The 26,098-nt window shown below is 34.0% G+C and overlaps 7 protein-coding genes across 14 annotated transcripts; 1 reads left to right on the top strand and 6 right to left on the bottom strand.

Moving 5' to 3' along the window:
- On the bottom strand, positions 1 to 2,082 carry LOC108845623 (translocase of chloroplast 120, chloroplastic-like). The gene has a single exon (XM_018618802.2). It carries the CDS (start codon positions 2,080 to 2,082, stop codon positions 136 to 138), a length of 1,947 nt encoding a protein of 648 aa, XP_018474304.2. The 3' UTR covers positions 1 to 135.
- A 359-nt stretch (positions 2,083 to 2,441) lies between these two features.
- Positions 2,442 to 3,902, bottom strand: LOC108846892 (transcription factor MYB16). Its single transcript, XM_018620077.2, has 4 exons — positions 3,643 to 3,902; positions 3,440 to 3,569; positions 3,012 to 3,349; positions 2,442 to 2,938 (listed from the first exon to the last, which is right to left on the bottom strand). Exons 1-4 carry the CDS (start codon positions 3,773 to 3,775, stop codon positions 2,568 to 2,570), a joined length of 972 nt encoding a protein of 323 aa, XP_018475579.2. The 5' UTR covers positions 3,776 to 3,902; the 3' UTR covers positions 2,442 to 2,567.
- A 5,029-nt stretch (positions 3,903 to 8,931) lies between these two features.
- On the bottom strand, positions 8,932 to 10,003 carry LOC108846724 (casparian strip membrane protein 5). Of its 2 annotated transcripts, none has more exons than XM_057005642.1 (3): positions 9,651 to 10,003; positions 9,530 to 9,554; positions 8,932 to 9,343 (listed from the first exon to the last, which is right to left on the bottom strand). In XM_057005642.1, exons 1-3 carry the CDS (start codon positions 9,869 to 9,871, stop codon positions 9,125 to 9,127), a joined length of 465 nt encoding a protein of 154 aa, XP_056861622.1. In that variant the 5' UTR covers positions 9,872 to 10,003; the 3' UTR covers positions 8,932 to 9,124. The 2 variants fall into 2 exon arrangements, with proteins under 2 accessions (XP_056861622.1, XP_018475429.2); XM_018619927.2 differs by having other exon boundaries at positions 9,431 to 9,554; positions 9,651 to 9,994.
- Positions 10,004 to 10,710: 707 nt separating this feature from the next.
- On the bottom strand, positions 10,711 to 14,465 carry LOC108847726 (RNA-binding KH domain-containing protein RCF3). 7 transcript variants are annotated; one of them, XR_008943439.1, is made up of 9 exons: positions 14,345 to 14,465; positions 13,546 to 14,187; positions 12,849 to 13,277; positions 12,517 to 12,774; positions 12,155 to 12,412; positions 11,999 to 12,069; positions 11,790 to 11,863; positions 11,103 to 11,206; positions 10,711 to 11,029 (listed from the first exon to the last, which is right to left on the bottom strand). XR_008943439.1 is itself a non-coding variant. In XM_057005364.1 (8 exons), the coding sequence occupies exons 2-7, from the start codon at positions 14,182 to 14,184 to the stop codon at positions 11,815 to 11,817; spliced, it is 1,704 nt and encodes a 567-aa protein (XP_056861344.1). In that variant the 5' UTR covers positions 14,185 to 14,187; positions 14,345 to 14,465; the 3' UTR covers positions 10,711 to 11,206; positions 11,790 to 11,814. The 7 variants fall into 7 exon arrangements, 3 of the variants coding, with proteins under 3 accessions (XP_056861344.1, XP_056861345.1, XP_018476552.2); XR_008943441.1 differs by having other exon boundaries at positions 10,711 to 11,010; XR_008943440.1 differs by having other exon boundaries at positions 11,103 to 11,184.
- A 734-nt stretch (positions 14,466 to 15,199) lies between these two features.
- Positions 15,200 to 16,094, bottom strand: LOC108846294 (uncharacterized). The gene is made up of 3 exons (XM_018619517.2): positions 15,903 to 16,094; positions 15,705 to 15,769; positions 15,200 to 15,537 (listed from the first exon to the last, which is right to left on the bottom strand). Exons 1-3 carry the CDS (start codon positions 15,970 to 15,972, stop codon positions 15,424 to 15,426), a joined length of 249 nt encoding a protein of 82 aa, XP_018475019.1. The 5' UTR covers positions 15,973 to 16,094; the 3' UTR covers positions 15,200 to 15,423.
- Positions 16,095 to 17,308: 1,214 nt separating this feature from the next.
- LOC108844751 (uncharacterized protein At5g19025) lies at positions 17,309 to 18,610 on the top strand. The gene has a single exon (XM_018618046.2). It carries the CDS (start codon positions 17,752 to 17,754, stop codon positions 18,388 to 18,390), a length of 639 nt encoding a protein of 212 aa, XP_018473548.2. The 5' UTR covers positions 17,309 to 17,751; the 3' UTR covers positions 18,391 to 18,610.
- Positions 18,611 to 19,105: 495 nt separating this feature from the next.
- LOC108844677 (gibberellin-regulated protein 4) lies at positions 19,106 to 20,311 on the bottom strand. The gene is made up of 4 exons (XM_018617962.2): positions 20,134 to 20,311; positions 19,954 to 19,992; positions 19,817 to 19,850; positions 19,106 to 19,495 (listed from the first exon to the last, which is right to left on the bottom strand). Exons 1-4 carry the CDS (start codon positions 20,197 to 20,199, stop codon positions 19,314 to 19,316), a joined length of 321 nt encoding a protein of 106 aa, XP_018473464.2. The 5' UTR covers positions 20,200 to 20,311; the 3' UTR covers positions 19,106 to 19,313.
- Between the last annotated feature and the right edge of the window lie 5,787 nt (positions 20,312 to 26,098).

The raw sequence follows: 26,098 nt of genomic DNA, 5'->3' as shown, positions 1-26,098 counted from the left end.
TTAACAAGCTTTTGTTTATAACTAAACTGCAACATTAACTTCTATCATTCAAATTTTAGCAAAAATTAAACATAAGTTTTATCAAGGCTTTATGCAAAATCCAGAGATAAGACATGAAGAAAAAACAACTAGGTGCTAAGGGGAATAATACCTAAGTAGCTTCTTAAACAGAGGAACAAGTGCGGCCATAGCATGTTCGAGCTGTTCAAAGATGTTTGCCCGGATGCTTACTTGCACTGCCCCTCTGCTGTTCATATTAGCACGAGCAGTTAGATGAGATGAACGTCCTATGGGCACTTGGGTCTGTATATTCCCTCCGATAGCAAGACCCCCATGCCCATCCACCACAGAAAGTCCCAGAGTAGATAAAAAACTACCAAGCAACTGAGCTTCTAAACTACCCCAATAAGCAGCATCACCTCGACTAGTCATTGCCCCACCACCATACACATTCATTCCGAACCTTTTATTATCAATCAACTTACGTTCTGATTTCACCCCCGCAGACACCGAATCACCCAAGAGCGTTACATCGAGACCAGCCGCAGCTTTTTGTTTCCAAAAATTGGTATCACTTTGAAGAGTGCAAAACAATTCACGCCAAGTACTTTTTTGCATCTCGAAACCTAGGGAGGTTGATTTATTACCCTCCTCTCCATGTACAACCAAGCTGGCCATTTCCAGCTGCACGGTTGTAAGTTTCCTGCGTCTCTTAGTCTCTGCCACTAGGCCCGAGTAAGACATATGTATCTTTTCTTTATCAACCAAAATTCCCGAAGCGTGTAAACCATCATAGCCAATATTAATATCATGATCCCACCCCGGAGGTACCAGGACTGGCCCAACGATTAGCCTAGAAATCTCAGCTTTAGTCAATTGCGTACTTAATCGAGGAGGACGCTGATCTGATTCCAGAAGATATGAGAGAAAAACTGGCAGTAGTGGAGCCTTGGATCGAGCTGCTACAGATAATGGTCTTCCTGCTAGACTATTATTATTATTATTATTATTATTATCTAGTAATTTGAGAAGAGCATATTCTTGTGCTAGAATCTTGGATGCAAACGAGAGTAACAGCAAATGAGGCTTCCACGCTTGGCCATTCGGTAACACTTTCTGACCCGCCCGGTTCGTCCTGCAAGCAGGGTGGTTCTCAACTAAAGACACATGAGGGTTCACGAGCCGCGCGTCTCCAGCTGCTAGGCCAATGTCCAGCTGAATGGCATGACAACGTCGTGTTACAAACATGTCGTAGCTAGAGGCAGCGCCATCTGGTGGAGCGGAAGCGGCGTGAGTCAAACCCACGATGGCGTTAGACCATATCGACGGTCCAAGAACACGGGTGATGGTGCGCAAAAGAAACATGTCATCATCTATGCTTTGCGTAGTATCCAACCTATCGAGATATAAAACAACATCCGGTGGACTTTTTTTGATGAAAGCCCTAATAGACTTGAGGGTTTTCACGTTCTTGTAATTATCAAAGCATGATGGTGAGAGGCCTGGAGTGTCGATCACCCGGACTTTGATTCCCTGAACAAATCCCTCAACGAGCTGAACCCTCTTCGTCCCCATCTCGAATGCATCGGTCTTCACTTGATGATCATCATCGAAAATAGAATTAATGGTAGCACTCTTGCCAACACCGCTTTTACCGAGCAACATAATCGTACAAGAAAAATCAAGCCCACCAGCTGCCTCAAGCTGTTCCGCCATGGAAATGGCACGATTAGTAGTACTACCAACACGGCTGCTGCTGCTTCCCCTAGACAGCTCAGCCAATCCAAGCCTATGCAAAAACTGAGCAACAACAACGTTACGACTTGGAGTTTGCCCTAATCTGTGTGAAAGCCTCAGAAACTTGACCCTAATCAATTGTAGCTTCTCACTGGTCTCATCGGTGGTAGTGGGAGGGTCCTCTGCTTGCTGGGACACGTTGCCATTGACACGGCGTCGTGGAGTAGTGGGTTTCAAAAGAGGAGCACCTCGCCCAAGGCCTAGTACTGGGGGAAGAGCAGGAGGTAGTAACGATGCAGTATTGTCGTTGATGATTCTATCGTCTGCATTCTTCTTCTCTTCCATATCTTCTGACCTGCTCACAAAACCATAACCAAAACGAAACCCTAAAGGTGGAGATTGTTTGCCAAGACTTTTAAACTAATATGACTTTACAAAAATATTTGGCTGTGGCTTTTATGGCTGTTGCTTTAAAAAAAGAAAGTAAAAATCACAAATTCTAACTTGCTAGAAAAGTAAAGTTACGCTAATGGAAAGTAGCAATTGAAGACTGGTGGACAGGATCCGCTTGATTTTTATCACAATAAAAACTAAATCTTTCATATTACTCGCATTGTAATCAACAAAACAAACCATCGTATCATATGGTCCTGATTCCTGATCCTTTACCTGTCGTTTGTATAGTGATATTGGTCTACGTGGTACTAGTCACAGACTGATTAAAGCTCTCTAATGTTCAAGTTATATGAAAGGTGATTGGTCAAAGAGCATAATTGAACACAACAATAGACCCGGGTTCGAAAAAATGAAAAATCAACCCCGTTGTTGGTTCAGAACATCGGCGGTGAAGGATCAACAAAGCTGAAAATGCTGTCCAAATAGTTCTTGTTGTCCTCCTCGTAGTAGTTGCTGCAGTCACCACCACTTCTCTCTTTCACCGTTTCGTGTTTCTCGTCGGATAAGCTCCGGCCTAGTGAATCTCCGGCGAGCATTACACCGGTGAACCCTTCGTCAACTCCTCCCGCCATCTCCGTGGTTTCAAACTCGTGAATCGTTGAACTGATCCAATCGTTTTGATCAGGTTCTTTGATCAAGTTTAGACACGTGGATGATCCAACGAACTCTGTCTTCGCCGCCAACGGTTCCTTCATCTCCGAGAACGACACTGTAGATGTCGGAGACTCAAGCTGCTGTTGCTGGTCTACAAAAGATAGAAAGATCAAACAAGTTTTCAAATGCAGTTACTTAGTGTGTCTATGTTCTGTTTTATTTACCTTGGCTTGTTTTACTTGTCCAAGTGGTTAACAATGTCTTATGGGTGAAACCATGATGATGATGATGTGATGATGGTTTGGTTTGGTAATGAAGAAGCTTTGATTCTCTAGCTAACCTTGCTTCAGCTTCAAGTCTAGCACTTTCCCATTGAGCCATGTGGCTAAGTATGGCTGCGTTCTTGGTTAAACCGAGAGAAGACAGAGGAGTTTCGTTTTTGGGTTTATGAGTCACTGGATCAATCCCCATTTTAACCAACCGTTTCTTCAAGTGAGTGTTCCAGTAGTTCTTGATCTCGTTGTCTGTTCTCTTCGGCAAATGAGTCGCTATCGCCGACCACCTAGTATTATTATTATAACAACAACAACAAAAGTTTCAGACAAAAGGCCAAGGAAAGAAGCAGAGCTTTGTTTGTTTTGTTTGGAGAGACCTGTTTCCTAAGAGAGCATGGAGTTGAATAATGGTTTGTTCTTCTTGTAAGTTGAATTTGCCTCTTTTGATGTCAGGTCTTAGGTAGTTAGTCCATCTTAGTCTGCAGCTTTTGCCGCATCGGTGAAGACCTGAGAGATTTTGAGAATAAGGAAAGGTACTACATGAGAGAAAAGTTTTGAATTATATAGTTTTTCATTTTACCAGCTTTCTCAGGCAATGAACGCCAACTTCCATGTCCATGTTCTTCAATATAAGCCAAAAGTTTCTGATCTTCTTCTTGTGTCCATGGCCCTTTCTTTAAACCCAATTTGTCACAGCACGGTGATCTTCCCATTTTATTACAGTACTAAGTAGAAGAAGAAGGTAATGAGAGATAATATCACATGATGATGATCATCACCACCATAAGAGAATGGTCTGTTTGGCTACAGTTGTAGAAATGTTACAAGTGAAGTATATTGAGTGATGAAGGATGATATATAGAGGTGAGAGAAAGACAGACAGACACAAGAAAATGAAATGCATCCCCTTTTTTCTCGGCACTCTCACATGGATGAACATTTATTAACAATGGGGTCCTGAGAAGTTATTACTTTTTTTGGTTTTAAGACTTGGAAAGCAAGTCCCATCTCTAAATAACTCAGAGAGAGAGAGAGAGATAGCCTTCTATGACCTACCACTGTTATTTCTTGTGGTAGAAGTAAATTCAAGTCACTGCTATAACTATCTATGTTATTAAATTAGAAGTACTTTAAGCTTTTGTTTGGTAATCGGGATAAGAGTCTTTAAAAAAATTAAATTTTGTTTGGTAACAAATATAGTAGAGAATTTTGTCTTTTCCTTATTTAAATGATAGACTTAAGTATTTAATATCTTTTCCTAATTTAAATAATAGATTTCTTTAATAGAATGAATCTTAACCAAAATAAAATTTCTTATAGATTTTTTGTTAACATTTAATATTTTTCAATATTTACTAATAAAAATAATAAAATAAAATCACACATCAAAATCAATTTATATATCATATAAATAAAATATAAAATATTTTATTTATAAATTGTTAGTATAACATTTTTATAATATAAGTCCAATTAGTTATAAATATTAGATTTTTATATGATACACTTTGATATAATAGACGATTAAAATCACATAATATAATTATTTAAAGTAATAAATAAAAAATTTGTTTTAAAATGTTATACTAACAATTATGTAATACATATTAATTTATACACATATATATATATATATAGATATTATCATTAGAACAAAGAAAAAAATTGAAGTGAAAGCAAATATTTATACGGCCACGGGTCAAACTATAGAAATAAACAACAATTGCGTAAGATTTTTTTTTAACAAATTTATTTTAATTTCAAATATGTTTATATATTTTATGTATTTATAAATTATTTTATTTTTTATTAAGAATGCTAAGATTTTGGAATTGGAAAAAATTATGACCCATCTCTATATTATTTTAATTAGGAATTTAAAATTTATATCAAAATATTTTTTAAAACTTTTAATTTTTATTATAACTACAAATGTTAATTTTCAATCTAAATTTATGTTTAAATATTACAAATATATCATTTATAAATAAAAAACTAAAAACATAAAATAAATACCCGCCCGGTTGGGCGGGTCAAGATCTAGTTATCTATTACAAATAGGCCTCATCTCTTTGATGATCTTGTGTATTAAAACTCAATAACCCTCTTAAATTTAATGGGCACTGCAACTTTTTTCCCTTCACCTATCCACAGTTTTAGCACTCTAATTTCATCATTCCATGTGCGATCATCGTTCTTAGGCCCCATAAAAGTTACTAAAAGACATAAAATTTTCAACTATCTATTTGTAGACTATGGTTGGAAAAAAGGGCCTTTGATTTGTTTCAGCTACTTTTACAGGTAGTCTAAGGCCTTAAACGTCCTCCACAACGTTCTCATTGTTTTTCTCTCTATGTATATATAACAGTACTATAACTACATTACGTACAAATAGGTTTCTAGTTTACTTTTTTCTCTCATTAACCTTTACTAGAAAGAGTAAATTAGTAAATGTTGTTAAAAAGGTGGTGACTAAGAGCACCATTAACGGGTTGTTTAAAGAGTGGCTTATGATTAAAAAAAGAAGAAAAAGAGGGAGAAGGAGAAGAAAAGGAAAACATCGACGCCTGAATAAACACCAACAAGCGGCGTTGTTTGTGTTTTTCGCGGACTCCACTAACACTTGGCAGCCCGCGATTGGTCTATTTTTTTTTTACTTTTTGATTTTGGAAAAAAAAAACCAAAAAAAAAAATAATAATAAAAAAATTTAAACAATCCCACTTAAGCCACTTTTGCGATAATGGTGCTCTAAGAAGATACCGGCACCACTGCAGCAGATCAATGAGACAGAGAGCATAAAACTAGGAGAACACTAGTGAAAATAATTATGCAAAGACTTTCTTATTTACTTCATTGTTTCATTTCTCTAAAATGGTAAAATTTTATCTTGTGTAATGCTAATAGAAACATTATGACTACAACTAAAATCACACGTAACAGTTTATTAGGAATGCACTAGTTAATCCCTCTAGCATATACAATAGTATTATATATTGGTTTAAATATAATTGCGTGGAGAGATGTTTCTTCCACAACACATGAAACTATATACTTGAGCAAAAAGTAAAGGAAGCTCTCTGACCTTACCAAGGGTTCAAGGAGCATTATGTGGTTGTGGAGAGAAAAATTCTTGCTGATACGTCTTTCCTTGTGCAGTGATCTATCTCTTCATAATTTAATGAAATGTTCATTGGCTGCTACACTGTTCCTGGTGTCAAGTCAGTCCAGTATCAAAAAAAAAAAAAATCGTTAGATCAAACAGAAACAAACACTGTCATCTTGACAAGAACCCAAATCTGCTTGGATTGATGTTTAAAGTAATGGTGCATAGGCAAATTTATCTCATTTTATGGTTTAAATTCAAGAAATCATACCTTGATTTGATCTTATATTAGTTTATATTAGTTATGGTACCTTGCAGGAGTACAAATGTTATCAGCAAGGTAAATTTTCCCTGTAATGTAGATGATTTATGAAGGCTAACGGTGACATTAAAGAGATTTGGATTTTACTAGACCATGCAAACAAGGAAATGTAGCTCAGTGTGTTCCATGAAGGCAAAATTAAGATGTATTTATCGAGGTGGGCTTCAAGCTTGTGGGGTACAAGAAGTAATAAAACAATAAGACAAAATCACAAAACCATAAATATTTCTACAAATAAAACAAAAAAAATTATAAGAAAAGAAAATGAAAATAAATAAATGTGAATACGAAAGCTGAAGAAGAGAGATATACGGACTCAGGAAGAGTAAGATATCCGGAAAATTTAGTACTATTTGTGAACCGTTTCTCCCGAATGAATATCTACATTTGTGATTCGCTTCAATTCACAAAATTCTGAATATCCGGAGTTTTTTTAATTATTTGCGTATTATTCGATTTGATCCATCAATTATATTAAAACTATTTTTAAAATATTATATAACATTTTAAATAATTTTTGTAAAGAATATCAATTTAAAATAAAAATAATAATATCATACTAACAAACTAACATTTTTAACAGATACTGTAAACCATAATTCAATATTAACAAACCTAATAAGAAACTCATATGTTAACATTTGACTCAATATAAAAATAAAATTGGATTGTAATAACCAAAATTGAAAAACTTAGAATAAAAAATTAACTAAATCATATCATAAAATATGTATAGATATAATAGTTTTGTATGTACAATATAATTACATATCTATAAATATAAGGATCGGATATCCGATTTTCCAAAAAATAACATTTGTGATTTTTTCGATTTTAATGTATATCACATTTTGCTATATGTTTTGATTTGAACATTTATGGATATCCAAAATATTTGGATCAAATAGAAATGAATAACTGATAGGGTCAAATTTAATGGATAATATGCTAGGATTAGGAGAGAGCTCAAGGATGTAGAGAAAATCATCTTGGCTGCAAATGATGTAAAGGACAATGGGGACAAACCTTTATAAATGTTTTGCTGACTCCATATTGACAGCTTCTACAACTCTGTATTGTCCTAACATACTTCAATATTGCCTTCATAAATGATGCCACTTGTCGATTAGTCTATCGATCCACGGCTTCCCACATTTGATGCTACAAATCTCTCCTGCATTAGTGTACTTTGATCAGACATTGCAAAAACGAAGAAGTCACACATGTGAAATAATAAACTGAGCCTTAAATCATGCCAAATAATAAACTGAGCCTTAAATCATGCCATGTGAGAAGAGAGTACTCTACGTCATGCTCAATCTGAAACACCAGACTGAAAATTCTTGTAACACTTTTAGCTTGGTTTGTTAGTTGATGAAGCTTTTTTCAGGTGGTGCATAGGAACACATTTACATTAAAAATGTCTTAACAAAACTATCATATAGTACAAAAATGGGATATAAACAAGGTCCATCTAAAGAAAAGGACATTAAGGTTAGCCAAGTCTCTATTTGCTACCTTTCAATAGTGTATGCATGAGGATCATGATCTCCCTGACAAACAATAACCGGTTAAGACGTGGAAACGAAGTCTTTAATCATTACCTTAAGCAATTCTTTCACTGGAAAATTACCAGATAACAAATGTTCTCCCTTTAAGACTGAAATTCATGATAGTTATATGATATAACTCCCAATAATTTCAAACCATTCAGCTCCTTAACAAACAAACAAAATCACTAACCACATACTTCTTGGTTTCTTGATAAAAGGTATCTTTTTAAAGTCTAATCAAAACTACCTTTCTGGTCTCAGTCACATCATCTCTTAGTAATGTGTTAACCACACTCTTGTCTTTTTAAAAAATAACACATGTTAGTCAATCAATCACAACTACAAGTCAACAAAGGAAAAGAGAACAAACAACATTACAATGGTGTTAACCACAAAAAGCAAAACAATAAGCATTATTTGTGAGAAGTTAGTTAGGTAACAAACAAACAACTAAAAAGATCTCACTAAAAGAAAACGTAAAGAGGAAAAATTATGCAAACGACTTTGTATAAACAGAACAATCAATTGTCAAAAGGACTAAACACAAGGTTGAGTAACGGATGAAGTCCTTGAAAAGTCAACTTCAAGTGAGTAATGCACCAGCTGAGACATTTCAGACCAACATACGAAGTAGAAACCAAAGTAAGTAGTAACTTAGAGAACATACATTAATGTTCCCACTGCTAACAAGAGAAGCTACGGTACAAGATTTAACTCTCTTTTAATTTCCGTAAGTCAAATCAACAGCTATTGCACTTGCATACAAATTCATGAAACTGTTGACAGCAGAAACATTATGTTTTTTGTTACTGCAGAATTATTGTGTAACATGTTGACGTAATTAAACAGAGTTTTTTCTTGTGTTTGACATCATGATTCTGTATTCAGTATAGAAATAGATTATAAAATGCCTGAAGGAGAATAAGATATTGTGGTACTAATATGTGAAAACACACAACTTTGACAAAGTAACTCGTTACATAAATCACATAGAAAATTACAATGGGTGTGAGAAAAGAAAAACTAGAAATGGCACACACTTTTTACACACCAAACCATGTATTTCAAGTTAAGACCAGATCTTCAATGGCGTCGAGAAAGAGCAAAAGCCGATAGGATAATGAGAAGAATAAGGAGGGCAACGGCAATGAAAGATCCAATCAAAGACCCTGAGGTACGTTCACAGAAGGAGTTGAATTGCTGACAAACAGGGAACCAGTTTGTGTTATTGTTCCCATTGTGTGCCAAGTAGACAATAGCTGCTGCTGAGGATGCTCCAGAAGCTAGAAGACCACCCATTGCCTATAACATGAGGAGGAAACAACCATAAGCTAACGAGAAGTCACATCCCTTATGAGACAGGACAAGTTTAGTTTGCTGATGGCTTACGACATCAAGAACGATAAGAAGTATTCTACTGTTCTCAGTTTTTTTCTTGACGATGTGAACAAATGCTAAAGGTAGTGACAATATGAGGTAGCCACTTACAACAGCATTTGCAACCACAAAGAACCTGATTGATCATTCAAAACAAAATAAAAAAAAAACTCTTCACGAATTAATATGGAAAAGAGGTAAAAGGAGTGTAAAAAGAATTGAAATTACATACGTTAAAGCTGGAAGATCGTTGTAGTCGGCATGGAACCGTATGAACTGAGTAAAGAAAGGCAGAGTTTCGTTTGTTGTTGCCATGAGGATTGCACTACTTATGGTGTTGAAAAAGGCGATAATCCTTAGGAGAAACTCGAAAATCGCGATTCTTCTGCTCATCAAACCTCTCTTTTGGGTACCTTTGCTTGATTCATCGATCTCAGCCTGACCAGACTTCATTTTATTTCTACTCTTGCAGGGTTTTTAGGTCTCTTGTGCGGGAAGTTAGGGCTATTTGAGTTTCTTGGGATGAAAGAATGAATAGTTTGGTGAGGGTTAAGAGCAATGACTGAGTGTGTGTATATATACTGCATGCATGTGGGACATAGTGTGGTTATGATAAGGTGATAATCGCAATTGTACTTGCTAAAGGTATCTCTTTTTAGTATTATATAATTAATAATTCCATTGCACAAAGGATGTTCTGTATGGATCAATGCATTTAACCTTCCTAATCCACCAAACAAACATAGACCTTTCCAGATTTGGAGAACATAAACTATGACCAATTTCGTATATAAATCTTGAGCTCAACTTAAAAAGTTTTTTCGTTGAAAGAACCATGCATGTGGAGTAGTTAAAGATTATACTTTGATATAGAGAGTGATAAGTTAGAATAATATAATTAGCTATGTTGGCATATGATTTAACAAACTCCACTTTCTTTTAAGCTACTTTGGGAATTGCAAAGCTCTAGAGAGTTGTAAATTAAAAACTTAAAGTTCCCAAATGATCGGAGGTGTTGAACTCAAGTGGTTCTTCTATGTGTCAAAAGACTCAAAACACATAATTTTATTTATTGAAAAATAGACATCAATATATATACACTGACCAAATACAACCATATCAATCTGAAGTAGGACACCTAAACCAATTGAAAATATTGAAATATTTACAAAAGCGTGCAGGCTTTTGGAGGGAAGATATGATTCTCACGCTTTTGAGCTGGGTTATTATATGTTGCAATTTGTGTTATTTGTTCAAATAAATATTAGTCACTTTGATAATCTTTCCCAGTATAAACTTTAACTTATCAATAGTTTAAATTAATAAACTGTAAGGAAATATTTACAAATTCAAATGGTTTTACAAAGGAAAAAAAACAGTGATTCTACCCATTATTGAAATAGGTTTGAAATAATATAATTTTTTTTCTACCAATTTAGCTCATCATCTTGGAGATAGGTAAAAAACCGGGTTTGTTTAACCAAGAAAACCGGACAGACATAGAACTGAACTGGCTTTGGAGTGTTCACCTATGGCGAGATGAAGCTGCCATCGATCTAGGATCAAAAGATTGGTTTCCAACGACGAACATCCTCCAGAAATAGCAGCAACCTGTGTCTTAAGTGCTGGCAGAGAAGCATATGTGCAAAGAAATAACAGAGACAGGACGAAATATATATAATACCTTTTCATGTGGACCAAAAGGAACGGTAGATTGATGCATGAACAATGTCGCCAACGAGAACGATTCTCACTTATCACTTTCCCTGCATATGATCTTTAAGGACTCTGAAAGATAACGTAAGGTAATATTTTGCGATACTTAAACCTGTCAGAGATGCTAAAGCATGCTGAAAACAGGAGTCTTTTAACATAAATTATATAATTCATACAAATGGAACTAGGTATAACCAAACTAAAGGTTTCTGAATCTGATCCGAGGAAAGACAAGGGAAACTGAAAAGATGATAGATAGACAGCATTACAAGCAACTAAATATGGTTTAACGGGAAGGAGCTTGGCAGTATTTTGGTCACAAGCGGACATGGAAATATTTTGAAACAAACTTAAATATGTCAACAACATGTAATCGGTTCTCCTAGGTAGAGTTTGGTGGTTCAGCTTTGTCATCTTGTTTGGTGGAAAGGCTTCAGCTGTGGGCAGTGGGGCTGTGGGGGTTGGCTTCAGGCTTCAGGATCTCACACTGTTTTAGTGGGATGGGCAAAAAGGTCAGAGGGAAAAAAAGCAGTGTATCAGAATCTGACACCGGGACAGATCAGATCAGATTATCACAATAAACTTGGGGAAAGATAGCTAAGGTTAACTAAATTCAAAACATGACTTAAACAAACCCCCATGTTATAAATCTAACCTTTTCATTCACCCACCAATAGCTTCTAGTAATCATAGTTTCTGCGTCGATGGGTTGATGAATGGCTGGATAACCTGATGACAAAACCACAACGATCAACCACAAAAAGTGTGTGTTATTACATCGACATTATAAACACTTGGTAAGCCAAAAAAATGGTAAATACTTGGTATAGTGTCATAAATACATCAGGGAAGAAATAATCTCACCCAGAACCGCCACTGCGTCCAGATGCATAACCTCCATACACTCCATATGGAGTACTACTACTACCACCAACCTAAAAACACGTCCAAGGAGTTATTAACAGAGAACTGATATGCTGAAAAGAAAAACATATAAGGGAACCTTTTAAGCAGACATACCGGCGCACCATAAGGTGAATAACCTTCAGCAGACAACCCACTTGAGCCATAACCACCAGGATAATGATTCCCGCGTTCAGGTCTTCTGGTATCTCTTCTATCATAGTCAAATCTATCACCAGCATCTGGTGCTACAGGAACATAAGGCAAGACCGGCATTATTGCAGAAACAGCTCCTTCCCTGTCAAAAACGTTGGCTCTTAATCTTGATGTGATTTGTATGAGAGCTTCCTTGGCAACATCAAGTTCTCCGGAAATCTGAATATCAAAAATTGCTTCTACAGTTAGAAGCTCCACGTGAAGGGGCTTTGAGATTGAAAAGATGTAAACTGCAAAGGCTATGTTATTGTGAATATTACTACCTGAACCATCTCATCATCTTCAGATGCAACTTTCGGAAGATTATCCTTCCCGAGAACACGGATGTTCGCTCTCGTCATTCTCCTCATCTCAGTAATGATAGCTCCTCCTTTACCAAGAATACAACCAATCCTAGAGCTCGGCACAAGAATGCGAGTGGTAAATGAAACAAGTCCTGAATCTCTTTCAACCTTCTCGCTGCATTTTGGTTGCAGACGCATAGCTGCTTCTATGGTTGGGGAATACGCATCGTCAAATGCCTAAAAACAGATTACAGAGTGTCAACAAAACTATTTTTACAGAAGACCATTGGAAAAGAAAAAAAGAGTCAAACCTCTCTTGCTGATATAGTTATCAAACAATCATTTTCTTCGGTTCTAGTGCTATCAACTTTAATGGTTGCTCTGGTTTCCTGTCGGAGCTGATTGATCAGAGCACCACCTTTACCAATAACACTCGCAATGTTCTCAACTGGGGAAACCAGCCGAATACAGAAATCTGTTGCCGGTGGCTCATTTCTCCGAGGTTCGTACAAAGGGCGTCCAAAATCTCCGGCATCACTTTTGTATCCTCTATAGGGATCCATCAGCGGTGCTATCCCTACAATTCGGGGACCGCCCGCATGGCTCATGAGTGAACCAGAAGGATATCCACCACCGGCAGCTGCAGAAGAAAGTAGGTTCTGAGTACGTGAAGGATTTTCATGAAGGCGGGAGGCAATCTGATGCAGAGCCTTCTTAACAAGAAGCACTTCTCCAGATATCTAGAAATAAAAAAGACATAAGCTAAGCGAACCATAAATGTTATCAGAAGACAACGCAATAAAAGTACACACATATTTCCTCTGTTTCGTATTAAGTATCGTTTTAGTTTTACATTTTCAAAAACAAAATTTAAATGTTTTTTTTTCAGATTTTTGTGCTTACTTTTTAGCTTATGAATTAATAAAATCAAACAAAATAATATATTAAATAGGAGTAAAACAGAAAATCTAATCATTTTCTTAATTCGTGTATGTACTTCTCAGTTACCTGAACGAGCTCATCTGAACTCAAGGCACATAGAGGCATGTTCCTATCCTTGATGATACGAATCTGAGCACCCGTCTCACTCCTAATATTCTGAACAATCTGCCCACCTCTCCCAAGAACACATCCAATCTGATCCGAAGGAACAAGCAGCTTAGCAGTAACCTGCTGCTGCTGCTGCTGATCTCTCTCAGAGTCAGAGCCATCTTCTCCACCACTCCGCAGCGGCGCATCTTCGTCCGCCGCAACTCTGTCATGGATCCTGAACAAAGCATCCTGCGCAGGAGAAAGAGCCTTCTCTCCGCCATCATCATTATTGGTCTCATCACTAGCGCTATAGATCGTGATCACCCGCTCGTCGCATCCAGGGATCGCTTCCCCTATCTTAATCTTCGCCCTCGTCTCCATCCTCAGCTGCTTCACGATATCGCCTCCTCTTCCGATCACGCTCCCGATCTTTCTGACAGGGCAGAGGTAACGGAACACAGTGTCGTCGCGATCGATCGAGTGCGAATGCGAGTCCCTGTCGTCTCCTCGGTACCTCCTCTTGCTTCCGCCATTTTCGTCGTCGTCGTGGTGGTGGTGGTCAGAGTGAGGACGAGACCTCTTCCGATGGCTGCTGTCTCTGTGATCCGGTGACATTGTCTACCTCACAAAAATTTAACATGTAAATTCAAATAATCAAAAATCGAATCACATTCACGGAACCCTAAGTCTATCAAACGAACAAGCTCCGAAACAGCTATCATCAAGTAACAATTGAGCAATGGATTCGATAGATTAGAGATTTCAAAATACGAACCTTGTTTATCGTTTTCGTCGGATTTGGGGATTTTTAATCGATCTAGGGTTTGAGCGGAGTTAGTTGTGTTTACAGTTAGTTATTTGATTGTACTATTTTCGTATTTTATTAAAATACCCCCAATACTTTTACCTATTGTGATTATCTCCCTCCTTTATTATCGTTTGACATATTTAGACCCTTTTCTTGAAACAGATAATGTATGCAGGTGTTTTCTTTTGAATATGTGCTTATAGATTCTAGTCTTCGAAGGCTGTCAGATTTTCAGTTTTGTAATCAAATTGTTTTGTAAAACAACAAATAGAGTGTATTTAACTCTGATTTTGAGTTACAAGGCAAATGAAGGAACATGAGAAGAGCATGTGGATTTATCAACAAATATTTGCAAAATATTTAACTAGTTTTGTCGTCTGCACATAAGTCAACTGTAACTTCGGTTTGAGGATGAACGAAGGACCAAGGGTTGTCGTCGAAGTTTAACAACAAGGTTAAGGTTCTGATTAACATGCAAGATCTTAGGATTTTAAACAATTTAATAAATATTTTAGTTTAAAAATTTAGTAATGTAGAAAACCTATATCCTAATATCCATATATATTATAATTCAAAAATAATAATTGGAGAGGCTATAACTAATGATGTTTCAATCATCTATTTTATGGCCGACTCTGCTAATTAGTGATTTCACCAAAAGGTTTTGTAGGGTAACTAATGGTTATCAGATAGTTAGATGTTATAAGAAATATCACTAAACGATCGTGGAAACTTTCATTACATTAGTATCTGTATTCTCATATTTGTGACTGATAACTCTGTAATCTTCAAACGTTGACAAATATTTTCCAAGTGCAAAAATTAAGAAAACTAAGTGGCGTTTTACATGCGCCAACCAACCTTGCCAAACAAATATGTTACAGTTTGAACTCATAATTTCAACAATTGAGACAGTAAAACTTAACTTACCAAAATATAAAATTTTCAAAATTACATGTTGTAAATTATTGCAAAAATATCAGACAACAATTAAACATTGTTTTCGAAATAAGAAACCTGAAATAGATTTTTTTTCTTTTTGGAAATTATGAAAGTGGAGGAGATTGGGGAGGAGGAGCGGCGACGAAACCATTCCAGTTGGTATTAGACTCCACTGGTTGATAATCCATCAGCTCCATCATCTTCCGCACACTGTCATCCTGTCATAAATAACAATAAGATTCTCTTCTTTTTAACATGATGAACAATAATATGGTTTTTATTTCTTTACATCCAATAGAAGTTCCTTAAGATCGTTATTTCGTAACATTTTGTGATAAGAAGAACTAAGTAATTATTTAAATAGACGTGGAGGACAAATAAGTACCTTGGAGGGAGATAGCTCAGCCGCACTGTAAACTCCTTGTAAAGTATGCAAGTTTCTCCCCATGGCTTAAAAATTCAGAAACAAATATCATCAGGCTTATATATATATACGCGAGCGAGCCCCGGTCATATAAGCGCCAAAAACATAAACACTTAGTACTAGCAGTGTAATCAAGAAGAAGATGACATAAGCTATTACCAGTGGAGAAGAAGACTAGTAGTAAAAGAGAGGAAACAACAAGAACATTGAAGACACAAGATTGACCCATTGTTGTCTGTTTGACGTTCTAAAGATTTCATTTATAGTATTTAAACTCCTGTAGTATTATTTTACTAATCAAATTTGTTAGTTATTAATCCATTCTTGTTATAATAATAATTTTTTAACATGAATAAAGAGAAAAGGGAACCTTTAGTTTCAAGGTTTACCATTTTTCCTGGAAACTGCGTCAGCTTCAGATCCAATGAAGAAAGATGTAATTAGTTTGATTAGAATACTCAATAAAACTTAATTATTGTCTAAATTGCAAGTTGATTACTATTATGGAGCAAAGTCGCACGTATGGGTTACACGAGTAACATAATGACTCCACGTGATGTGAACTGGAGTCAAGCTTCTTATGTCTGCCACTACCAGAGAATATCAGTATTAACCGCGTAAATAAACAGTCAGATTTTTCGAAAAGCTGTTGATATATAGTAGAGACTCTATATAGTATATGAAATCTGCCAGATTTTATAATAAAAGCAAGAGTTTCTTCATTTATAATCATTAAGTTAGGCACTTAATTAGGTCGGTTATCGTCCACGAGGCTGGCAATGGCAAATATTGGAACTGAAAGAAAGAAAAAACAGTTTGAGATGAAGAAAAACAAACAAAAGTTACACATAAACACGGACTCTTTTGATTACCGTGTAAACTACTTATAGCACAGGAAGAAGGTTTGACTTGTATATGATCATGCTGCCATTTAACTATTACAGAGGGATCAGTAACTTGTATTATTTAAAAAGACAAAACTACGTTTAAAGTTAAAATAATGTTAAAGCACGTGATTATGAGAGGTTTTATGAAAACCAGTGCATTGGCAAATTTTATAAGATAAGCCAAAATACGCTTAGAATGGTATAGCTCACGAGCTCTAGAGAGAACGGAACGGGCAAATTGGCCGAACAAATACGCTTAGTCAACTTTAGAGCATGTACACTTGAGTCTTTAGATTCTAGGAAGTCAACTACAAAACTTGGACCTGGGCTTTTAAGTCATGATCTTGGTTCTTGGGCTATGATATATAATTTGATTTGAGAAAAGTAGTGAAGTCTCTGGTGGAAAAAGAAGCAGAAGAAAAAGTTCAATAATAGCAATAGAAGCCTAGAGAAGGATTTAAAAACCTAGTGACCCACGAGGATACTAAACCGAAGACTAATAACAAATTTAATTTATTTTATTGGTATTAATTAAAATACAGTGTAGTGTAGATTTTTCTTTTGTTCGAACGACAGTGTAGTGCAGATACAGTATATTTTTAACAGTGTAGACTGTAGAGCATACAATACAACCTACGCACGACAGCACGACCATTCAAATTGATTTGGACCGTAAAGAGTGAAAACTTTAAATCGATTTTCCTCTTACATATTGAGTTTCCTAACTCCAGATATCTTCCCTGTTCTGTCTGTTTCTTTTCACAAATTTAACGCTAATGCAGTAGTCTCAACCACGATTACGTTTCCATATCCGATTCGCCAGCTTCCCTTATTTATCAATCTCGACGTCTCCGTGCGCACACACACGATTTGATTAAATTTTTTCAGAGTATTGTGTTACTTAAGGAAACTCCGATCTTGAGATTTGATTTGATCTGAATCATTCTAGTTCCGGTAAGTTTCAATCCAATCCAATCAGAATCGGTGAAAAAACGATCTGATTTCATGTCTTATGGTTAACCGAACCGGGAAATCCTTCCATATTCAAAACCGGTTTAGTCGATATCTGAGATGGTATATCTCTCCAGAGCTCAATCACCGTCGTCGACCAATCTCCGATCATGGCGAGCTCATCAGATCTTCACCACCACAAACCAAAAACCACCACAATATCATCATCATCAAGCGTAGTATGCTGCGAGGGATCACGATCAGCTGCCATCGACGTCCTCATCCTAATCGCCGTCATCACATCCTCCGCCTTCTTGATCTTCCCTTACGTCAGATTCATCGCCCTCAAGTCCCTCGAAATCTTCTCCTTCCTCTCCTGCTTCCTCAAGCAAGAGATCGTCCTCCTCCTTCGTAGTAGCAGCCCCGACCCGATCGTGTACGGGCTACTCGCGTGGAGCGTCGCGTGCGCGGCCTTGTCCGGGGGGGTGATCGTTCTGATACTACTGTGCAGTATTCGTCGTCGTCGTAGATGCTGCGGGAAACCGAACTGCAGAGGGCTCGGGAGAGCTAACGCGGTGTTTGATATCCAGCTCGAGGGGGAGGATTGTCGTGTTAGGAGGTTGAAGAGTGGTGTTGTTAGTAAGAAGGGGTTGTTTGAGGTGAGTCGTGATCGTGATCGTGATCGGTTGGAAGCTGAGTTGAAGAAAATGGCTCCCACGAATGGGAGAGCTGTTTTGGTTTTTAGGGGGAAGTGTGGGTGTTGTGTCGGGAGGTTGGTGGTTCCTGGTCCTAAGAAGGTCAAGAAATGAAGGTTTGATATTTGGATCGTTACCGGTTATGAATCGATGATGATGACCACTATACTCTGATTAGCTTTTAAACAAGCTGTTTAGTTATTTTTCACTACATAAACTAATATATGTCAGAGAAAATGATTTCGTTTCAAGTCTTGGATGAATGTGTTCTTGATCATGTGCTTTTTTTGTTCCGACTTTCCATGGTTAGTGATTCAAGGCCTTACATATGCTATATGAGTTATGGTCATTTCTGGTTATATGATCTGGTCGGGAATTTATCAATGATAAAACTTTTTGGGACTGTTAATTCTATCAAAAAAACATCTCTTCAACTCGGAAAGTTTTAGTTCCAACGTAGACAATCTAATTATGTGGATAAAGGCGGAAGTAAGAGTCGATTTAGTTAGGAAGATGAAGGAGAATAAAGTAGATTTCGCTGCTCATCATCCTTATATGTGAACTGAGAAGCTTTCTTGCTCGATATCTTTGGGAATTTTGGTTTGTTTTTTTCTCGCTCAAGGCTCTCTGATATTAAACATCTTTTGCCAATTAAAACCTTGTTGTACGCACCTTATATTTTGGTCTTGGAAGGTAAAATCATCACTCATAATTAATTTCTGTTCTTGAATCCCACGTTGATTTTTTTAAGTACGTTTTCTTGGAACAGAAGCAAAGCTAAGTATGAGATTCTGTATTTGTTTGGGGAAATTTTTGAAACACATAAAAATATTTAAGAAAATATCTCATTCATAGGCCACTCTCCGTTTTTTTTTAGGATTTGAAACAAAATCCCAAAGGAGTGACATAACTTACAACATTAGGAATAAAATAAGATAGAAACGAAATAACAACCATTGATCAAAAGTGAATAAAACTATCATCAGATAATTTTTATTATAAAAAGGAACAATATATCAAAAGGATTAGGAGAGGGTTTAAGGGCATTTTGGTCCACCCTCTTGAGTTTTCCAGTTGTTGTAGCAAGAGCAAACTTGTTTGTTTCCATAGTATCCTGGTGGCACACACAAACACTTTCTGCAGCATTTGTTGCAGAACAAAATGCAAGCGTTGTGGTACTGTGTCTGGCTACACCTCCTATCGCATTCCTTGGGGCATTCTGTTCATTTTACACCATCATATGTTTTAGATGTAAATTAACTGAATCTACTGAAAAAAACAAAGAAACGTTCATGTCTTTTTTGCCCGTTTATGGGTGGTCCCAAGACAGTGGGTTGCTTTGACTCTTGGCCCATTATTCACGGGTAAATTAGCCAATAAATAAATTGATTGAGAGTCTTGCGGATCTGACCAAACAGTCCACTTAACAATCATCCATCCATCCACTTTCAACTTGTTCTAACCGTTTTTTGACTTATCTATTAGGTTTTAAATTTTTAATCCAGATTATTTATGAAGGAACTGTGAAGTAAACACTTACGGGAACGTTTCAGGCTTCCTGGTTCATAACGTTTCTGAATATTATCCAAAAAGTAGAAGTCATTAATCACATTTGTTAAGAGATAGATAGGTGAGAATATTAATTTAAAGGCATTCAGTTTGAAATGTAAGGCTTACCGGGTCATACTTCACTCTAGATCCACTTGAGGCCATAACCTAAAGACCAAATAGAGTTCAAGAACGTTTTAATCTCATAAACAAGGTAGTCTTTAAAGTACCACACCCATGACTGAATCACATTGTCTTTATAAATTCAACAGGAAAGTATGTGAGATGATTAATATAATGAGAAGTTACCATGGTTTGAAGCAAGGAGAAGACAATGAGGGCCAGGAGGAAGAGAGCTCCATATGACTTAGCCATGTTTTGTTTGGGATACTATTATCCAAAGAACCAAACACTCCTCTAAATATCTCAAAACAGTTTGAGGTTTGAAAATAAGTGTACTCAGAGAGGAGTTTTGGTTGAGGACCCTGTGATGTTGCATATAAGCTATATATACACTCGTTTGCTTCTACTAAATTATTCCTGTGCGGCGGTACATATCGTTAATACCGTATTCCTCCAACTAATATTTGACACCTGTACATTTTGTCACTTGCTATAGCCTATAGGTACTAAACTGTGGTTTATGGTTGGTTGCACATGCTTTGAGAAAGCTTAGATATGTTTTTGAATGTGGTGGTGTGTAAAATATAGGAAATTTACATAGATTTAGGCGTACTTACATATAAGAGAGTCTCTATTAATCGTGAGTTTGGAACTATAATAATACTACTAGATTTTGACCCGCACACCCGTGCGGGTGTATATTTCAGAAATATATTGCTATTTATTTTTCATGTCAATATCAAAGCTGGATAAAAAAATTCAAATCTGAAGAATCGAACCAATCACGATCCAAAAAAAGTAATACCAAACCCTAACCAAAATTGATTAAATATCTAAACTATCAAAATTTTAATATTTAGACAACCGAAACCATAACCAATTCGAACCAAAGTATTTTGGATATTTGTTCTGTATCCGAAAAAGATTTATATACTTATATATATATATATATATATTAATTATTTTTAGTTTTAATGTATATAAAAAATATCCAGAATATATATGATACTTTTAGGTTGGTTTACATACTTGAAAATATATAAAAATAGTCAAATATAAATATCTAACATAGTGGAAGTACACTCAAAACAGTAAAAATATTTAAAATAATTTTTGATTTTTGATCCAAAATTTAAACTAAACCAATTTATATGTTAAGTTTAGGTATTCTGGCATATGTTATTCAAATTTATATACAATAAATTATTTTATTTATAGATTTTAAGAAATTCAAAATATATAGTGAATTTTAAAAAAAAATTAAATGGGTTATCTGAACCCGAACTGAATCCGCAAAGATCCGAATGTAATTCAAACTGAAATTTAAAAATATATGAATGAGACTGATATTTTTGATCCCAGAAATCCAAAACTCAAACAGATCTGAAACGAACCCGAATGGATATCTGAACGCCCAGCCCTAGTGATAATTCGAACTGAAGTTTAGAAATATATGAACGGGGTTGAAATCTTTGACCCCGGAAATCCGAAACTCAAACAGATTTGAAACGAATGGAATGGATACCTGAACGCCCATCCCTAATCACTATTATGTATCCTATATATGTCATCATATAATTAATTGTATTGGTCCATCATATAAATAATCATATAATTAATAGTATTTTATATGTATAATCTTATAAATAATCATATATATTATATTCTTCAAGTTTAATGTCAAATATAAAAACTATAATTTAAGTTAGTATATGAAATTAATCTTTTTGTTGTATTTTTCTTATATATATTGAAAACATTTTTTAATAATGGTTATTGATTGTTTTGATTGTTTTTAATTTATAAAATCATTATAAATTTCTAAACCATTGGTAATTACTGTGTTTTATAAATGATTAAATGGATCGTTATTGATGACAATTTTGAATCTATATATCAACCCAAATGTTAATCTATTTGTGCAAGTATTACATTGTATATATAAAATATTCTGTAATGTAAATGCTATTATTAAAATTAAAAATATAAATGCGGTGACTCACTAACATTTGACAGGTGTTTTCTTAATGTCATGTGTATAATATATAAGATATAAAACTACAATGCACAGGATATTAAACGTACGTTTTAAGTTTTTGGTAAGTAATGTCAGAAAAAAAAAGTTTGGTAAGTAAATCATCCAGATTTGCGGTTAGATAATAATAGTAATTTAGATTAATTATTTGTTTTAAATGCAGTGGCAGTCCTTTGTAATATTTGAGCAACTTTAAGGGGATATAACTAAGTGTACTTCAGTTTTAATAGTTTAGATGCTGTAAGTTGTAACTTATATGTTTGCACTTTACAATGTCACAGACTATCTATCAGTTTTAACTTTTATCATTATCTTTAACCCAAACAAAAAGGATTACAAACATGATATTTTAAGGGGAAAGATAAGAAAATGACGGTGCATTGAAGAAGGAGAAAGGGGTTGGATCTGACCAACGGTCTCCCAACTGTAAATTGTCAACACACTCACTATATACTATTGTTAATTAATTTACACTAGATTATGACCCGCGCTTTGGAAGCGCAGAATATTTTACGATGAAAATTTTCACTAATAACTTAACAAATATTTTGGTAACTTTTAAAGAGTGTATTTAAAATATTTTTGCATTTAAATTAGTGTTTCTAAATTCAACCCGATTGTGATTATGCCGGTTAATCCGGAGATCTGACAATTCAATTTAGGTTTTTAAAAAATACATATTAACAAAAAGCACTAAAATCCGAAACTAACCGATTGAACTGATAGATGACCAATATGTAATCTAATTTGATTTAAATTGTAATAGTTTCATAATTTGTAATCTTATAATCCAAATTTTAAAGTTCATTATTTTGCAATTTATGAAATTATGATGTTTCTACAAAATTTTAAAGAGAAAATGATAGATATAAATATTAAGATTAATTATTGTATTGTTTGGAAACATTGATAATAGTATAAAAATATATTGTTTGGAAACATTGATAGTAGTATAAAGAAATAAGTATATTGTTTGGAAACATGGATAGTAGTATAAAGAAAGAAACATTAGTGATTTAATGTAGGTTTAACTATAAAGTATAGATGTATATTTAATTTAAAAACTTACAAAATAAATGTTAGGTCCAACAGAATGTTTCTGTTTTAATAAGATAGATTACTTGTTGGCGGATCATAGTTAACTAAATAAAGTTTTACTAAAATATAGTCAAGACAAACTCATTACTCAATTCGTGTCTTCTCAATACTAATCATTCTTGTTTTTATATAAAATCAGATCTGGATCTCTTTTAGTCAGGGGTTTTCTGATTCATTGCTTATGAGATTTCAACTAAATCATTCAAATCTATAGATGAGCAAAATCGTGGCGAAGTGAAATAGTGTGGCAAAATGAATTTACTTTTTAAAGTTATTAGCTAGACACCCATATAATACTAGTTTCACCGATAGATATACCATTTTTGTTTTGGATATGGAAGAAAAGATTTACAAAAAGCAACTTGAAAGAAATGCAACAACACAAAACGTATATACATACACACGCATACACAAATGACAAATCCATACACATCCCAACTTGTGTAAATATCAGATAATGTAAAGTTGTTTTTACGAGTAAAATAAATACTATTAAGAAGTTTGAAAAGGAGGAAGCGAAGGCATGTGCAGCTATCCAGTTCCACATGTTCATCCAATTATTGTTTTGAGTCACTCTGCTAGGAGAAAAGGAGGGAACACAGGGATATTTTTGATTTAAGATATCTATCTTATTAAAACTCAAGTACAAAATCATTTTGTTTGGTTACTTGGATAACATTTTAAATATTCGGTTTGTTTGGAAACATGGATTGCAGTTTAAAAATGAGGTATGTTTGAAAACATGGATAACAATATTAAATGAGAATTGTTTGGAAACATGGATAGCAATATATTTACTTCTTTTTATTTACATATTTAGTCATTGCATTTATAAAAAATTAGATATTTCTTTTTTATAATTTTTTTATTTACAGATTTTATCACTACATTTAAAATCAATTTAAATTAATTAATTACAATTCCAATCTTATCTAAACAAATTGATGTCTCCATATATTGATCATTATTAATATGTAAAATTACTATTAAAAAAATATTTCACTTATTTTAGCCAAACACATAAAAATATATATTTTTTTTTATTTTTTTACAAAATCATTTAGGCATAAACATTCGGATACCCCTTTAGGTACGAGCCGTTTTTTTCGGGTATAGATTTTTTTGGGTTTTGAAATTTCTTTTTAGTACTTCCTTTTGTGTTTTTTTTTTATTTATAGATTCTACCATTGCATTTAAAATCAATTTAAATTAATTAATTAAATTTCAAAATTTATCTAAACAAATCGATATTCATATATTGATCATTACTAATATTGTAAAAATATTAGTAAATAAAAAATTTCTATTTAACTTCATTTAGCCAAACACATAAAAATATTTTCTATTTGTTTACAAAATCAGTTAGGCATATACATTCATATATCTATTTAGGTACGGGTCGTTTCTTTCGGGTATATATTTTTGGGTTTTGATATTTCTTTTTAGGTACTTCCTTTTTTGTATTTTTTTTATTTACATATTCTACCACTGCATTTCAAATCAATTTAAATTCATTAAGTACAATTCCAAAACTTTGAAACAAATCGATATTCATATATTGATCATTATTAATATTTTACAAATATTACTGAATAAAATTTTATATTTCACTTAATTTAGCCAAACACATAAAATATTTTTTATTTGTTTACGGAATCCGTTAGAAATAATATTAGGGTACCCATTTAGGTACTGTTCAATTTTTTCGGGTATGGATTTTTTTGGTTTTGATATTAGACCATGTTTGGATATAAATTTATGTGTGAGTTTCAAATTGAATCCGCCGGGTCTGTATGAATTTTGTTCTGATGTATAGGAAACTAAAAATATTTAAATAACGAAAATATTTGAAAATGATTTATATTTGAACAAACAATAATGGCTGCACATAAAAAAATCAATATAAAAGTACTGTACATTTGCATTCAAAATCATTTTTTTTAACAACAGACTACACAAATATGTTTATTTGTATAAAAAATTAAATTACAATGTAAATATTTAATTAATATATAAATATGTCACATTGTTTAAAATATCAATATAAAAGTATTATACATTTGCGTTATAAAATTATTTATTTTAACAATAAGCCAAATAAATATATTTATTAGCGAGAGAATAAAACAAAGCCAAAAAACACATAGTTTACCAGAGAGACTTTATATGTCGAACTTATTATAAAGAAGACTAGATTTTGATCCGCGCTTTTGAAGCGCGGGATATTTTACAATGAAAAATTTCACTAATAACTTAACAAATATTTTGGTAATTTTTAAAGAGTGTGTATTTAAAATATTTTTGCATTTTAAATCAGTGTTTTTAAATTCAACCCGATTGTGACAATACCGGTTAATCTGGATATCTGACAATTCAATTTATGTTTTTTAAAATATTCATATTAAAAAATCATTAAAACCCGAGACTAACCGATTGAACTGATAGATGACCGATATGTAATCTAATTGGATTTAAATTGTAATAGTTTCATAATTTGTAATCTTATAATCCAAATTTTAAAGTTTATTATTTGGTAATTTATGAAATTATGACGTTTCTACAAAATTTTAAAGAGAAAATGATAGATATAAAATAACTAAGATTACTTATTGTATTGTTTGGAAACATTGATAGTAGTATAAAAATATATTGTTTGGAAACATTGATAGTAGTATAAAAAAATAAGTATATTGTTTGGAAACATAGATAATAGTATAAAGAAAGAAACATTAGTGATTTAATGTATGTTTAACTATAAAGTATAAAAGTGTATTTAATTTAAAAACTTACAAAATAAATGCTAGGTCCAACAGAATGTTTCTGTTTTAATAAGATAGATTTTACTAAGATAAATGCATTCAATAATTACAAACAAATAATATACTTCATAAAAGTGAAAATAATACCCGCCCTTTCAAGGGCGGGTCAAAATCTAGTACTACTATTATAGTATTGTTTTCTTCTTTTTCTTAATCGCTAAATGAATAAATTCAATTTTACCGGAAACAATAATAAGTA

This window comes from Raphanus sativus, chromosome 3, assembly GCF_000801105.2.
Source record: "Raphanus sativus cultivar WK10039 chromosome 3, ASM80110v3, whole genome shotgun sequence".
NCBI lineage: Eukaryota > Viridiplantae > Streptophyta > Magnoliopsida > Brassicales > Brassicaceae > Raphanus > Raphanus sativus.
This window is presented reverse-complemented; position numbering and strand designations above follow the sequence as displayed.